The sequence below is a fragment of the Lepus europaeus genome, chromosome 8, assembly GCF_033115175.1.
Source record: "Lepus europaeus isolate LE1 chromosome 8, mLepTim1.pri, whole genome shotgun sequence".
In the NCBI taxonomy this organism is placed as follows: Eukaryota; Metazoa; Chordata; class Mammalia; order Lagomorpha; family Leporidae; genus Lepus; species Lepus europaeus.
This window is the reverse complement of record NC_084834.1, coordinates 114,955,528-114,971,058: the sequence shown is the minus strand read 5'-3', so window position 1 is coordinate 114,971,058 and position 15,531 is coordinate 114,955,528. Positions and strand designations below refer to the sequence as shown.

At 41.8% G+C, this 15,531-nt stretch overlaps 1 protein-coding gene across 18 annotated transcripts in view; it reads left to right on the top strand.

Annotated features, from left to right (window-relative positions):
* Positions 1-15,531, top strand: part of ADGRL3 (adhesion G protein-coupled receptor L3) — a 486,726-nt gene that overhangs the window by 352,929 nt on the left and 118,266 nt on the right. For all 18 annotated transcript variants that reach the window (XM_062199279.1, XM_062199284.1, XM_062199276.1 and 15 more), the window contains 4 exons: positions 103-286; positions 1,504-1,626; positions 12,192-12,400; positions 13,298-13,474. In XM_062199279.1, coding sequence (XP_062055263.1) covers positions 103-286; positions 1,504-1,626; positions 12,192-12,400; positions 13,298-13,474 — 693 coding nt within the window. The remainder of the gene's footprint in view (positions 1-102; positions 287-1,503; positions 1,627-12,191; positions 12,401-13,297; positions 13,475-15,531) is intronic.

Genomic DNA, 15,531 nt, shown 5'->3' with positions numbered 1-15,531 from the left:
CACACTGCTGATCCGTGCTTGCTGGGCTACATGTACACCTGGCTTTCTGACAGCTACGTAGGTTCACTAGAGACCTCTGTCATTCTGTTCATCCTTTTGTAGGCTATGGTCGAGACAGTTAACAACCTCCTCCAGCCACAAGCTTTGAATGCATGGAGAGACCTGACTGCAAGTGATCAACTGCGCGCGGCCACCATGTTGCTGGACACCGTGGAGGAAAGTGCTTTTGTGCTGGCTGATAACCTTTTGAAGACTGACATTGTCAGGGAGAACACAGACAATATTCGTAAGTGGCCTTTGTCACAGGGAACGTCCAGAGGCTCTTGTACGCAGCAGAAGGAAAAGAAAAACCTCTCTCTGGTGCCCCACACAGGGGGGCTGCTTTATTTTAAGGAAGGTAGATTCCTTCTTTGTCTCAAATGAGAAGTGCATCCACTCTTGGTGTCTTCAAAGGATCAAAAGTCATGGATCTGATTCCCCTTAGGACATCCCACTGCTGGACGGGTTAGACTGGGACCCCTTCTGGTGAATCCAGGGCATTTACTTCTCTGGTATTTTTATGTGTATTTGTGTCTGTATACGTTTTGTGCTCTGAAATTTCATCCTCCTGATACAAGGCTTGTGGGCCGTGTCTATAATATTATCTTTGAGTTGTGGGCAATCAAGAAATAAGTCATTTGAGTAGAAATGATCAAACTGATAATTATATTATTTGCCTTATAAAGAACATAAATATCTTTTATTGTGTTATGATATAAGTACTTTATTTCAAACATTTGATAAAGCTCTTTCAAAGTATTAGATTAGGAATGAATCAATATTGGTATGGTGGTATACATATAGCCTATAAAAGGAGTTTTACTTTATTTATAAGACAGAATATTTTGGGCTGGCGCTGTGGCGCAGTAGGTAAATGCCCTGGCCTGAAGCACCAGCATCCCATATGGGTGCTGGTTCTAGTCCCGGCTATTCCACTTCCGATCCAACTCTCTGCTGTGGCCTGGGAAAGCAGTAGAAGATGGCCCAAGTCCTTGGGTCCCTGCATCCTCATGGGAGACCTGGAAGAAGCTCCTGGCTCCTGGCTTCAGATTGGCTCAGCTCCGGTCATTGCAGCCATCTGGGGAGTGAACCAGCAGATGGTAGACCTCTCTGTCTCTACCTCTCTCTGTAACTCTTTCAAATAAGTAAAATAAATCTTTTAAAAAGATTTTGAAAAGTATCTTAAAGCCAATGATAAAGCATAAGAATTTGAGCTTGAGTTTTACATTTTAAACTTTATTATTAATATATTTGTATTGTTTATAGGGTTTTAATAACTTTTATTGCTTTATTGTAAAAAAATAAGATGCCAACAGTATACTTTCTTAAACATTGAACTGCTATAATGTGTGACAGAACAAGAATTTCAGGGCTTGAGTTTCAGAAACATTTAATTGACTGTGGAAATTATGACAGCATTGGCGCATTTGCTAGTGAGCACTGATACCTCTGTTCTCTTCACAGAATTAGAAGTTGCACGACTGAGCACAGAAGGCAACCTAGAAGACCTGAAATTTCCGGAAAGCATGGGTCATGGAAGCACCATTCAGCTTTCTGCAAACACTCTGAAGCAGAACGGCCGCAACGGTGAGTTACTTCCCCAAGCCCGATGGGACTGAACTTGCCTCTGTGGACTGCTCTGGGCTTGGAATTTTAGATCCATTACCTAGGAGCTCTTGCTGTCCTCTCCCTGTGTCTGTCTATTTCTCCTCCTCTTCTGTGTCCTCTTTCTAATTTACCACCCCATCAATACTGCAGTGACATTTATTCTACAACGTTCTCCATCATATTTGGAAACATTCCACCACTTTTCACTGTCAGAAGCTGGATATGGGGGAAATTCTTGGATACCAAAATCCAAGCAGTCCAGAGGTCTTTAAAAGGAGAAACTCTCAACTTGCAGATTATCTTGTAAAGTTTTTAATGGAAATTTTACTTATAATTTTAAAATTACATGTCATTTAAAAAAATATTTATTGTGGAGCCGGTGCTTTGGTGCAGTAGGTTAACACCCTGGTCTGAAGTGCTGGCATCCCATATGGATGCAAGTTCTAGTCCCGGATGTTCCACTTCCGATCCAGCTCTCTGCTATGGCCTGGGAAAGCAGCGGAAGATGGCCCAAGTCCTTGGGCCCCTGCACCCACGTGGGAGACCTGGAAGAAGCTCCTGGCTCCTGGCTTTGGATCGGCACAGCTCCAGCTGTTGCGGCCAGTTGAGGAGTGAACAAGCAGATGGAGGACCCTCCCCCTCCCCCCCCACCTCTCCATGTAACTCTGACTTTCAAATAAATAAATAAATTTTTTTTTTAAAAAAATATTTATTGAAAAGAATTGAAAAGAAGAATGATAGAAAGGTAGAGACACAGAGAGAGACAGAGATCTTTCACCTGCTGTTTTATTCCTCAAGTGGGCCCTGGCCAAAACCAGGATACTGGAATTCCACCCGGGTCTCCCACATTGATGACAGAGACCCAAGCACTTGGGCCATCTTCTACTGCTTTCCCAGGTGCATTTGCAAGGAGCTGGATCAGAAATGGGCCATCCTGGACTCGAACCAGCACTCATACAGGATGCTGGCATCACAGCTGGTGACTTACATGCTGTGCCACAACACTAGCATCACCTGTTTTTAAATTCATGTTTCAATAATGTGTTTGTAAAGCATACAGAAAATTTTTGTGTAAAGAGATTTCTTTTTGTGGGGGCTGGTAAATATAGATCAACTGATAGCAAATTCACAGAAAATAAATAATCTCATAGAGAAATTATGTCCCAAGATTTACTAATATTAAAATTTTAGGGGCCAGTGCCATGGCTCACTTGGTTAATCCTCTGCCTGCCGCGCCAGCATCCTGTATGGGTGCTGGGTTCTAGTCCAGGTTGTTCCTCTTCCAGTCCAGCTCTCTGCTGTGGCCTGGGAGGGCAGTGGAGGATGGCCTAAATGCTTGGGTCCCTACACCTGCATGGGAGACCAGGAAGAAGCACCTGGCTCCTGGCTTTGGATCGGCGCAGCGCCGGCTGTAGCGGCCATTTGGGGGTTGAACCAACGGAAGGAAGACCTTTCTCATTGTCTCTCTCTCTCACTGTCTATAACTCTACCTGTCAAATAAATAAATAAATAAATAAATTTTAATGCTTTTTTTTTTTTTGCCAAGAAAGTGAGTATTTAAACCTATTAGGTGATGGGAAGAGGACCTCAGGTCATAGTCTCCAACTCAAAGCTGTTACTTTGTATTGCATAATGAATTGTTTTGGAAAAAAAAGCAAAGGGTAGGGGGCCGGTGCTGTGGCGCAGCGGGTTAAGCCGGCACCCGCAGTACCAGCATCCCATATGGGCGCCGGTTCAACACCTGGCTGCTCCACTTCTAATCCAGCTCTCTGCTATTTCCTGGGAAAGCAGTAGATGATGGCCCAAGTCCTTGGGCCCCTGCACCCGCATGGGAGACCAGGAGGAAGCTCCTGACTCCTGGCTTCGGATCGATGCAGCTCTGGCCATTGCTGCCACCTGGGGAGTAAGCCAGCGGGTGGAGGACCCCCCCCCCCCCCGCCTCTCCTCTGTGTAACTCTGACTTTCAAATAAATAAATAAATCTTAAAAAAAATAACGAAGGGTAATTTCCTGATAAGTAATATCAAGAAAAACAAATGATACTTGTTGTCATCAGAATAAAATGCTTTATAAGACTTAGAAATCTTATATGGGGGCCAGTGTTGTGGCATAGAAGGTTAAGCTCCCTCCTGCAACACTAGCATCCCATATGGGCACAGGTTGGAGTCCTGGTTGCTCCACTTTTGATCCAGCTCCCTGCTAATGTGCCTGGGAAAGCAGCAGAAGATGTCTCAAGTCCTTGGGCCCCTGCCACTCATGTGGGAGACTGGGAAAAAAGAGCTCCTGGCTTCATCCTGGCCCAGCCCCAGCCATTGTGGCCATTTAGGGAGGGAACTGTTGGATGGAAGACCTGTCTCTCTCTCTCTCTCTCTCTCTCTCTCTCTCTCTGTAACTCTTCCTTTCAAATAGATAAAACGCATTAAAAAAAAAAAAGAAATCTTGTATGACTGAACTTATAAGTTATTTTTATGTCACCAAGTTGACTAACAGGACTTTCGAGGCAGCAGTAAAAGTCTGTACAGCAAAACCCTGATTCCTGCATCAGCTCTGAACTGTTTTCCCTGCTTCTGCCCTGGCCCCCCAGAAAGGAGGGTCCTTCCTGAAACATGCACCTGACCAGGTCACCTCTGGTTATGTTTAGAATGAAGCCACATGACGTGGTCAGGCCTGACCTGTGCCACCTTGTGCAGTGTGTCTCTCATGTACTCTGTGATTCTGTCTAGTCTCAGACTTCCTGGGCATGTTCCTGTATTGGGTTGTTTTTTGTCCTTTTCTTTCCTCTTGGAGTGAAATTTTTACATTTCTTTGAGTGGCAGCCTCCCTGTCATTCACTTCTTAGAGTAAAATGTTCTCCTGTAGGGATAGTCTTCCCCTTAGCTCCTAAAGGAGGCCATTCTTTTCCATTCGTGCTTTTCCCATTAACCGTATTTATGCCAATGCTTCTTCAAAGCATGCATTCACTGACTATTACAAGAAATCATATTATTAGCAATATTTCTTTATCTGTCTGCTTATTGTCTGACTGTCTCTCTAGGCAGGAAGCTCCCTATGAACAGGGACCTTGTCCATCTTGTTCATGGATATATCCCTGGTACTTTACACAATGCCTGGCACAACAACACACCAACTAATTACCTGTCAAGGAACTTTGTGAACTTTTTAGATCAAAGTTAATGAGGATTGAAATATGCCTACTTTAGTCCAATTAAATTGTGTGCACACTGATTTTATTGCTTACCAAAGTAATATATGGTGTTTTTGTTTTGTTTTCTTAGTCACATTTAATCATTAATTTTGGAGCACAGAATCTGCAATAATTGTTCGTGAAGTGGTAAAATAAGGTGGTTAACAACATGGCACTATTACCTAAGTGGAAACTGCTATGAATTATCAATCAGTTATAAGCCAATTAAAAGTTGCAAATAGCCATCAGAAAAGTACATAGATGTTCTTAAATTTAGACTTCCCCAAATCAGCATTTTTATGCTGATTCTAGAAAGAGAAAGCTGAATTTAAATTCTGGGTTGTAACAGATAAGAAGTGTCTTGTCCAGAGATATGCATTAGATAAGAATGCCTTCTTCCTTTGTGTAGCTCTCATCCCGGTCTCTCCACTGTCTTACTGAAAGCACGGCAGATGGCTCTCAGTCAGTGAGAGGCCCGGGGAGGCAGACAGCAGGCTTCGGTGCAGCACAGAATCCTTGCTGTGAAGCCACTGCTGCCACAGCCAGACGTTGTGCCATGACGGCACCGCTGCTGCCTCCTTGTGAACCTAGCTCCTTGGCTGCAGGCTGAGCCTACTGCAGAGTTGGGTACACTGAGCAACCTCCCCACAGGGCACGCTGGGAAAGCAAGTGCATGTCTATTTTGTGTCAATGAATCCCCAAGAGTAGGGATTTCCCAAATGTGGGAGCTCAGTTTAGATCTTGGACAAGCCTCCTGTCTTAAAACAATGTATTAAAAGTTCTGTGTCTGTCATCCCTCTTGACTGTCAGTTCTACCACTCTTTCTCCACACGACTGAAAGGGTCAGACCTAAAGATGGTGGCCTCCTTATCTTCTGTTTTTCATGTTATTGAAAAATTACTATTTATTTTCATTTTATTTGAAAGAGAGGGACAGGCCACTCCTTGGAATTTACCCAAAGGAAATTAAATTGGCAAACAAAAAAGCGGTCTGCACCTTAATGTTTATTGCTGCTCAATTTACAATAGCTAAGACCTGGAATCAACCTAAATGCCCATCAACAGTAGACTGGATAAAGAAATTATGGGATATGTACTCTATAGAATACTATACAGCAGTCAAAAACAATGAAATCTGGTCATTTGCAACAAGCTGGAGAAATCTGGAAAACATCATGCTGAGTGAAATAAGCCAGTCCCAAAGAGACAAATATCATATGTTCTCCCTGATCTGTGACACCTAACCGAGCACCAAAAAGGAAACCTGTTAAAGTGAAATGGACACTATGAGAAACAGTGACTTGATCAGCCCTTGCCCTGACTGTTGATGAACAACTTAATACGTTATCCCTCTTAGTATTTTTTTGTCTGTTCTACTTAATACTATTGGTTTAATTCTGTAATTAATACACAGTTATTCTTAAGTGTTGAAACTTAACTGAAAAGTGATCCCTGTTAAATATAAGAGTGGGAATAAGAGAGGGACGAGATGTACAGTCTGGGACATGCTCAAGCTGACTTGCCCCAAACAGTAGAGTTAGAAACATACCAGGGGATTCCAATTCAATCCCATCAAGGTGGCATTTACCAATGCCATCTCACTAGTCCATTTGATCAATTTCTGTTCACAATTGATCATAATGATAGGACTAAGAATCAAAGGAATCACATAAATAGGACTAGTGTCTGCAAATACTAACGGATAGAACAAAAAAGGGAGAGAAGGATCCAACACGGGAAGTGAGATACACAGCAGACTCATAGAATGGTGAATGTCCTAAATAGCACTCTGGCCTCAGAATCAGCCCTTAAGGCATTCAGATTCGGCAGAAAAGCCCATGAGAGTATTTCAGGCATGGAAAGCCAAGACACTCTGTCAAAAAAAAAAAAAAATGACCTAAATGAAAGATCTCCGCGAGTGAGATCCCAGTGGAAAGAACAGGTCATCAAAGAAGGAGGTACCTTTCTCTGAAGGGAGGAGAGAACTTCTATTTTGACTATGACCTTGTCTAAATATGATAAGAGTCGGTGAACTCAAAAGGCTTCCATAGCTTTGGCAACTCATGACAAGAGCCTAGGGTGATTACTGATGCCATAAACAAGAGTGTCAATTTGTTAAGTCAACAACAGGAGTCACTGTGCACTTACTCCTCATGTAGGATCTCTGTCCTTAATGTGCTGTACATTGTGATTTAATACTATAACTAGTACTTGTACAGTATTTTTCACTTTGTGTTTCTATGTGGGTGCAAATTGTTGAAATCTTTACTTAATTTATACTAAACTGATCTTCTGTATATAAAGAGAATTGAAAATGAATCTTGATATGAATGGAAGGGGAGAGGGAGCGGGAAAGGGGAGGGTTGCGGGTGGGAGGGAAGTTATGGGGGGGGGAAGCCATTGTAATCCATAAGCTGTACTTTGGAAATGTATATGCATTAAATAAAAGTTAAAAAAAAAAGAGAGAGAGAGGGATAGGGAGACAGAGATCTTCCATCCACTGGTTCATTCCTCAAAGGCCTGCAGCAGCAGGGACTGGGCCAAAGCAAAGCCAGGAGCCAGGATCTCCATCCAGGTCTCCCAGGTGGGTGGCAGAGACCCAGGTGCTTGAGCCAGCACCGCTCCCTCCCAGGTGCGCATTAACAGGAAACCGCAGTCAGGAGCAGAACCGGGACTCAAATCTGCACACTCCGGTGTCCTGAGCAGGGTCTTCAACGCCACACCCAACACCAGCCCCTACCTTATCTTGGCGACCACTGCCATATGGCAGTGCCTGTCTCTTGGTGAACAGATATGATAGCACCACATACAGGGATTAGGGAGCCAGGGCTTGACTTTGTTCAAGAAAGATAGTGAAGGGCAGATGATGCTATGCACAGCAGTTTGGCAGCCGTTTGGGATGCCCACATTCCATGGCAGAGTGTCTGGGTTCAAGTCCAAGCTCCATACCTTAACCCCATCTTCCTGCTAACGTGCTGCTTCTGAGGCAGTGTTGAAGGCTCAAGTCCTTAGGTCTCTGCCATCCACGTGAGACCCACACGCAGTTCCTGATTCCTGGTTTCCTCCTGGCCCAATCCCAGCTATTGTTAGCCCTGGAATATGAACCAGAAGATGGAAGGTGTCTCCCTCTCTCTGTTTCTGCCTTTCAGTAAAATGAAAAAGTATATTAAAAAAAGAAAGGAAGTGATACAATAAAGAGCCATGTTAAAAGAAGATTAGCTTCACAGATGGTTATATTTCAGAATTTCATAAAGGGAAAACAAGGTGGAAGGACTTGGTGACTTTGTGGAGATAGCGACCTTGAAAGAACATGATAATTGATTTTTAGGATGGGGAAACGTTTTGAATCCTAGCTTTTTTTTTAAAACAATTGCAGTTGAGTATAATTTGCATACACAGTCTTAGCATTTAACTTGAGGAATTGGACAGTTGTATATTCCTCTGTACTATCACATGAAACAAGAAAATTAATCTCTTCTGTTCCAAGAAAACTCCCTGGTTCTTTTACCAGTCACCTCACGTTCTCTCACCACCTAATGAAACTTCTCTTCCCAATGTTATTACTGCACACAGAATTTCCTGTTCTTTCACGTTGTAGTAAAATACATATACTTGCCTGTCTAGATTCTTTCGCATAGCAAAAAAAAAGTCTTTTTAAAGCTTTATTTATTTGAAAGGCAGAGTGACAGAAAGGGACACACACACACACACACACAGAGGGAGAAAGAGAGAGAGAGAGAGCTTTCCCTTTTTTTGTTTTTGCTTTTTTTTTTTTTAGAAAGCTTTTACTTGGCCAGCGCTGTGGCTCATTTGGCTAATCCTCTGCCTGCAGCGCCAGCATCCCATATGGGTGCCGGGTTCTAGTCCCGGTTGCTCTTCTTCTAGTCCAGCTCTCTGCTGTGGCCCGGGAAGGCAGTGGAAGATGGCCCAGGTGCTTGGGCCCCTGCACCCACGTGGGAGAACAGGAGGAAGCACCTGGCCCCTGGCTTCGGATTGGCACAGTGTGCTGGCCGTAGTGGCCATTTTGGGGAGTGAATCAATAGAAGGAAGACCTTTCTCTGTCTCTCTCTCTCTCTCACTGTCTATCTCTATCTGTCAAAACAAACAAAAAAACAAAAACATACTAGAAAGTTTTTATTTAATAAATATAAATTTTATAGGTACAGCTTTTGGAATATAGCAGTTCTTTCCCCCATATCCGCCCTCCCACCCCCACCCCCATCCTACCTCCTATGCCCTCTCTCATCCCATTCTTCATTAAGATTCATTGTTGACTATCTTTATATACAGAAGACAAACTCTGTACTAATAAAGACTTCAACAGTTTGCACCCACACAGACACACAAAGTATGAGGTACTGTTTGAAGACTAGTTTTACCGTTAATTCTTTCATCTATTGGTTCACTGACCAAATGGCCACAACAGGCAGGTCTGGGTCAGGTCAGGCCGGGAACCTGAACTCCATCCTGCTTTACCATGTGGGTGGCAGGGACAGGTACTTGGATCACCTTCCAGGCCTTCCCAGGGACATTAGCAGGATGCTGGATCAGAAGATGAGTCGCTGGGACTTGAACTAGCACTCAGATATAGGATGTCCACATCACAAGTGGCAGCTTAGCCTTCTGTGTGTACTACTGGAGAGACCCCAGCAAAACCTTTTTGAGATTCAGTCATGATTTTTTTGTTGTCTATTGATACATAGTATATTTTATTATATTGAAATGCCATAATTTGTGTAGTTTCCTACTTGAGTTGTTCCCAGGTGTGTGGTTATTATGAAAAAAGATGCTATGAATATTTTTATGCAAGTTCTTTTCTTTGCCAGTATGTTTTTACTCTTCTAGGAAAGGTAGATGCATATTTAACTTTATAAGAATTTGACAAATAGGATTCCAAATAGTTGTACTATTTTATACAATCATCAGCAGTATGGCCTTGTATCCCACATCCCCAGGCCCAACCACCTGGGGAGCAAAAATTTTGTCTGTAGTGAGATGTGCAGACCTTTCCCATTGTCATTATTCCCTCAACAATATAGTATAACAATCTACACAGCACTTACATTGCACTATAAGGAATCTGGAAATGATTTTGGAAAGTGCTTATTCATGAAAAAGCTATGCATGTTTTTCCAACATTTTGGCACCAAAATAAACATCTTTTAATTCCTTCATTCCATGAGCTTTTAGAAATGTCAGGTTTAGGAGGATTTGTAGTGGGTTTGTATGCATACTATGTCATTTTATTTATTTATTTTTAAAGATTTATTTATTTATGGGGCCAGCACTGTGGCATAGCGGGTAAAGCTGCCGCCTGCAATACCAACATCCCATATGGGTGTTGGTTCAAGTCCTGGCTGCTCCACTTCTGATCCAGCTCTCTGTTGTGGCCTGGGAAAGCAGTAGAAGATGACCCAAGTGCTTGAGCCCCTGCACCTGCATGGAAGACCCAGAAGAAGTTCCTGGCTTCTGGATTTGGATTAGCTCAGCTCTGGCCATTGCAGCCATATGGGGAGTGAACCAGTGAATGGAAGACTTCTCTCTCTCCCTCCCTCCCTCCCTCCCTTCCTTTCTCCTTCTGCCTCTGTGTAACTCTACCTTTCAAATAAAATAAATAAATCTTAAAAAATTATTTATTTATTTGAAAGTGTTGGAGAGTGAGAGAGAGATCTTTCATCTGCTGGTTCACTCCCCAGTTGGCCACAATATATATGGCCACAGTGGCTGGAGCTGAGACAGGCTGAAGCCAGGAGCCAGCTTCTTCTGGGCCTCCCACGTGGATGCAAGGGCTCAGCACTTGAGCCATCTTCCACTGCTTTCTTAGACTCATCAGCAGGGACCTTGATTGGAGATAGAGTAGCCAGGACTCATATTGGACCTCCTAAGGGATTCCCATGTGTTAAGTGGCAGCCTAACCTGCTGCACTACAATACCGACCCCTCTGCCGTTTTATAAAAGGGATTGGGGACCAGCGTTGAGGTGTAGTAGGCTAAGCCTCCCCCTGTGGTGCTGGTATCCCAAATGGGCTCTGATTTGTATCAAATCCACCTCTCTGCTATGGCCTGGGAAAGCAGTAGAAGATGGCCCGAGTCCTTGGGCCCCGGCACCCAGGTAGGAGACCCGGAAGAAGCTCCTGGCTCCTGGCTCCTGGCTCCTAGCTTTTGGATTGGCCTAGCTCCATGTGTTGTGGCCATTTGGGGAGTGAACCAGCAGATGGAAGACCTTTCTCTCTGTGTCTCCCTCTCAGTAACTCTACCTCTCAAATAAATAAATAAAAATCTTTTTAAAAAGTGGGGAGGGGAATGGAACATCCACAGGTGTTGGTATCCACAGGGTATCTAGAATCAATCTCTTCAGATACTGTACAAGAGTTCCAGTTGTCTCATATCCTGGTTACCATTGGAATGGTCAGCGTTTTTAGAGATTCTAGTGTGTGTGAGATGGTGTCTCAATGTGGTTTTAGTTTTCATTTCCCTAATTACTTATGATGCTGATCATATTTCATGTGTCCACTAGACGTCATTGATCTTTTTTCTAAAGTGTTTATCTATTTAAGCATTATCTTATTGACTAGCAGAAACACTACATATTTATGAGTCTTCCATATGTATTTCTTTCCTCTCTTATGGTTTGCTTAAGCATTTTCATAATGATTTTGAGAGAAAAAAATTTCAGTTTGCTTATTTGAGAGACAGATAGACAGATGAGCTTCTGTTAGGTCATTCACTATCCAAATTACGGCAATAGCCAGGGCGGAGCCAGGCTAACCAAGAACTGGGAACATAATTCAGGTCTCCCATGTGGGTGGCAGGAACCCAACTGCTTGAGCCACTGCTGCTACCTCCCAGGGTATACGTTAGCAGGAAGCCAGAATTGAGAGTGGAGCCTGGAACTCAAACCCCGTCATCCATTATGGGATGTGGGCATCCCAGTCAGCAACTTATCTTCTAGGCCAAACACCCAGCTCCAAAATTTTCAATTTTTGATAATGATCAACTTACTGTATCCTACCCAAGACTGCTCTTCCTTCCTAAAATTTGAAGGTGTTATCCTGTATGTTGTTCCAGACTTTCTGTAGTTCTGGTTTTTATGTTTTTCTCTATGATCAATTTTGAATACAATTTTGAGTGTGGGGTTAGGTAGGGACTAAAGTTCTTTTTTTTTTCTTTAATGCTGACATGTAATTGTTTCGACTTACTTTTACTTTCCTTTCCTCATGACTGATATGGTACTTGGGTTGAAATGAGTGCTTGATTTTTTTGTGTGAATATAGATCATGCAGATTTGATTACCTTCTAAGGAGAATGTACACACTAATCAGAGTTTGTGCCCATTTATAATTCACATTTGCATTTGTTTTAGGAGAGATCAGAGTGGCCTTTGTTTTATATAATAACTTGGGTCCTTATCTGTCTACGGAGAATGCCAGTATGAAGTTGGGAACAGAAGCTATGTCCACAAATCATTCTGTTATCGTCAATTCCCCTGTTATTACAGCAGCAATAAACAAAGAGTTCAGTAATAAGGTTTATTTGGCTGATCCCGTGGTATTTACTGTTAAACATATCAAGGTAAGAAAATGGCAGGTTAAGATTAGTTTTCCACTTTATGTGTATTCGTTACCACATGAATATTAAGTGTGTTCATTTTCTCTAAATGTTTTTCCATCACAATTCGTGATCTATCAAATGTCCTTTTTTCAGAGGTTTGGATGAGGAGAATAATTATTGTATATGTAAATGCTTTAAAAAAATTCATAGATAGATTTATATCTTCTCCACAATGAAAAGAGCTGGAATATGTCTTGACACCAAATGTGCTGCATGGAACTTAGTTTAAATGAGTAGATTTTAGCTACTCTTGCCGCAAAATAATAAATATGAATAACTGTGAGATGATGGATACATTAATTTGCTTCACTATAGTAAGTTTTCTATTTCCAATTTGTATCCCATAACATCATATTTGATACTTTAAGTATACTCTATGATGTTTTAAAAATAAATAATAATATGTCTAATAGAACTGGACATGGTTTCATATATGGCATTATAAGTAATCATCTTTTATGCAGCTGTATTTTAGTGTACGCACAGAAATTGTAATTATGCCTTCAACAAATATTTCCTGAAGACATCTTTGGAGAACGTGATTGTTTAGGAAAACTAACTTTTTTACTTTGCCACGTACATTAATTGATATCATTTTGAAAAATTGGTACTAATATTCTTTCAATATTATTAGTTTAGAAAAATCAGTGAACTCACCTCTAATCAGAAGTGAACAACTGAATATATTCCGTTTTGCTTACAATTAATGGAGTTCACTTAATAAGAAAATACTCTGATGACATCTCTCCAGGGATTGGAATTGACTGCAAGGTTGTGTTGCTTGTCAAGAAAATGCCTACCTAATTTAAACAGTCATCAAGCAGTCATTGGCTTTGTTTGTTTTCTTTTTCCCTGTAGCAGTCAGAGGAAAATTTCAATCCTAATTGTTCATTTTGGAGCTACTCCAAGCGCACAATGACAGGCTACTGGTCAACACAAGGCTGTCGGCTCCTGACCACCAATAAGACACATACCACATGCTCCTGTAACCACCTGACCAATTTTGCAGTATTGATGGCACATGTGGAAGTTAAGGTAAGCTATATACCGTAAACTAAAAAGGTTTTAGCACACAATCACGTCACTAACCGTAAATAGCCCCAGGTACGTGGGCTAGTCCAACTTAAGAGGTTTTCCACTTTCACAGTAGTTCTGCAGGAACTCTCAGGTAGGTATTCAAGCCAGATGCTGCTGGATGATTCAAAGAACAAGTTCTCTCTTTGCCTGTTATTAATGTAATTGGAAATTTGAAATCTGCTTAATATCCCCCCTAGCCTCCCTGTTTCATTGGGTATGAATGAACATCAGGCGGTAAGTGCATGGACAGGATCGGATAGGACTCTAACACCACAGGTCTGTGGCTTTGGGCTGGGAAGTATATTCTACTTTTCATTACTTTAATTGAAATATCTGAGAGGAGCTTCTTTGGGGAAGAAAAGGTTTATTTCAGCTCACAGTTGGAGGTTATAGGATTGGGAAGCCCCGTAGTCTGGTATGTGATGTACGCTGGTCATGGAGGGTACAGAGGCAGTCACACAGTGATCCAGGAGGGAGGGAGAGAACCTAGGCTACACTGGAACTCAGATAACGAAACCTCTTGAGAGAACATCTGAGGGTCTGCCTCCAATGGCCCCCAAACCTTCTATCGCCGCCCCTCTGAGATGCTGTCATTAGATCAAATCTCCATCCTTAATCCATCAACCATTAACATTAAGACATCAGAATTTAAATATCTGCAAGGGTTTTGGGGAGACTGTAGCCATAACAGGTAGCTAGGGTGGGAAGTTGAAGACGAAGGAACTATGTCTGGGAGTAAAACTGTCAAATGGACTCTTGGGAAAGCAGTTGTTAAGCACAATACACAGAGCATGGTTATGCGAAGAACTTGGCAAGCTGACATAATGGGATGGAGTCTGCCCATTCCAGACACTGCTCTTAAAGGGAAAGTCCAAGCAACAGGGACTTTCCAGAGTCAGACACATGGCTGACTTGGCTGCACGGGTTTCCTCCTGGTGTGACTGGATTGCACAGATAGAGTTGAGAGATGCAGATTGTGGGTTTTCAAGGGAAAAGAAGGCTGACAGAGCTGTCCGGGAATCAGCCCAGAATCTGTGACGGGCAGAGATTCGGTACCACCGGAATCCTAGGCCAGGAAACTCTGACAAACACACTGAAGCAGGCCAGTGCATCAGGTGGCGCTAAGATGAATGCTGAGATACTCAGCTCGTGGAAGTGTCTAATGTTGGAAACGTCTGATCTTGTTCCAAACACGATATTTCATGACAAGGAATGACGGCAATGCTAGGATCTTGTTTCCCTCATCACAGTAGGTCAGGAAATAAGGGGGACTCAGACCCACATGTTAGATTCAATCAATAGTTATAGCTGGAAGAAAGCCATTGTATGTACATTGCATGAATATATGGTATAAAATTGATATATAAATTATATAGAAAATGGGCTAGTTTTCTAGACTTTGGGTTTCCCAATGGACAAAAAATAAATATTTGCTACACATTTAAGAAGTCACAAAATAAATGAATAATTGTGCATTTATTTCTTAAAATAACATTCTTACACTCTTCTAAGTTGAGTGCCACTTAACTCACATATTATTTAAGACTATTAATCTTTTATAATTATATGATCTTTTAAAGTTACTCTTTTACAAAATTATTTGTCTTTAGAACTATCATCAGTAGTTATCTTTCAAAGGGTAAAATACTCATAGCTTCAACATTTTATGTAAAATTTAAAACTTAGTTTTCATACTTTTTCTTATTATGATGTCTCTGTCATTATTTGATAACACATTGCATGGTGGAAAGACAATGAGTACTTAAAGCCCTACAATGGCTTCAGCAATGGCTTCACATTCTTTGAAACACTTGTGTAAATTTTTCAAGTAATGGTACTTAGCGGTTCAGTTTTACTAACTGGTGAATGGTATTTCAAGGTAATTGTCTTTATAGGTTCAATGAAATGTGAAGTAACATGTATTTTTAACCATGCTGTTCAACAATTTTAGATTGTTAGTAATACAATAGTAACACATAAAATATAAATGCTGCCCTCAAAAGGTTTACAGTTTT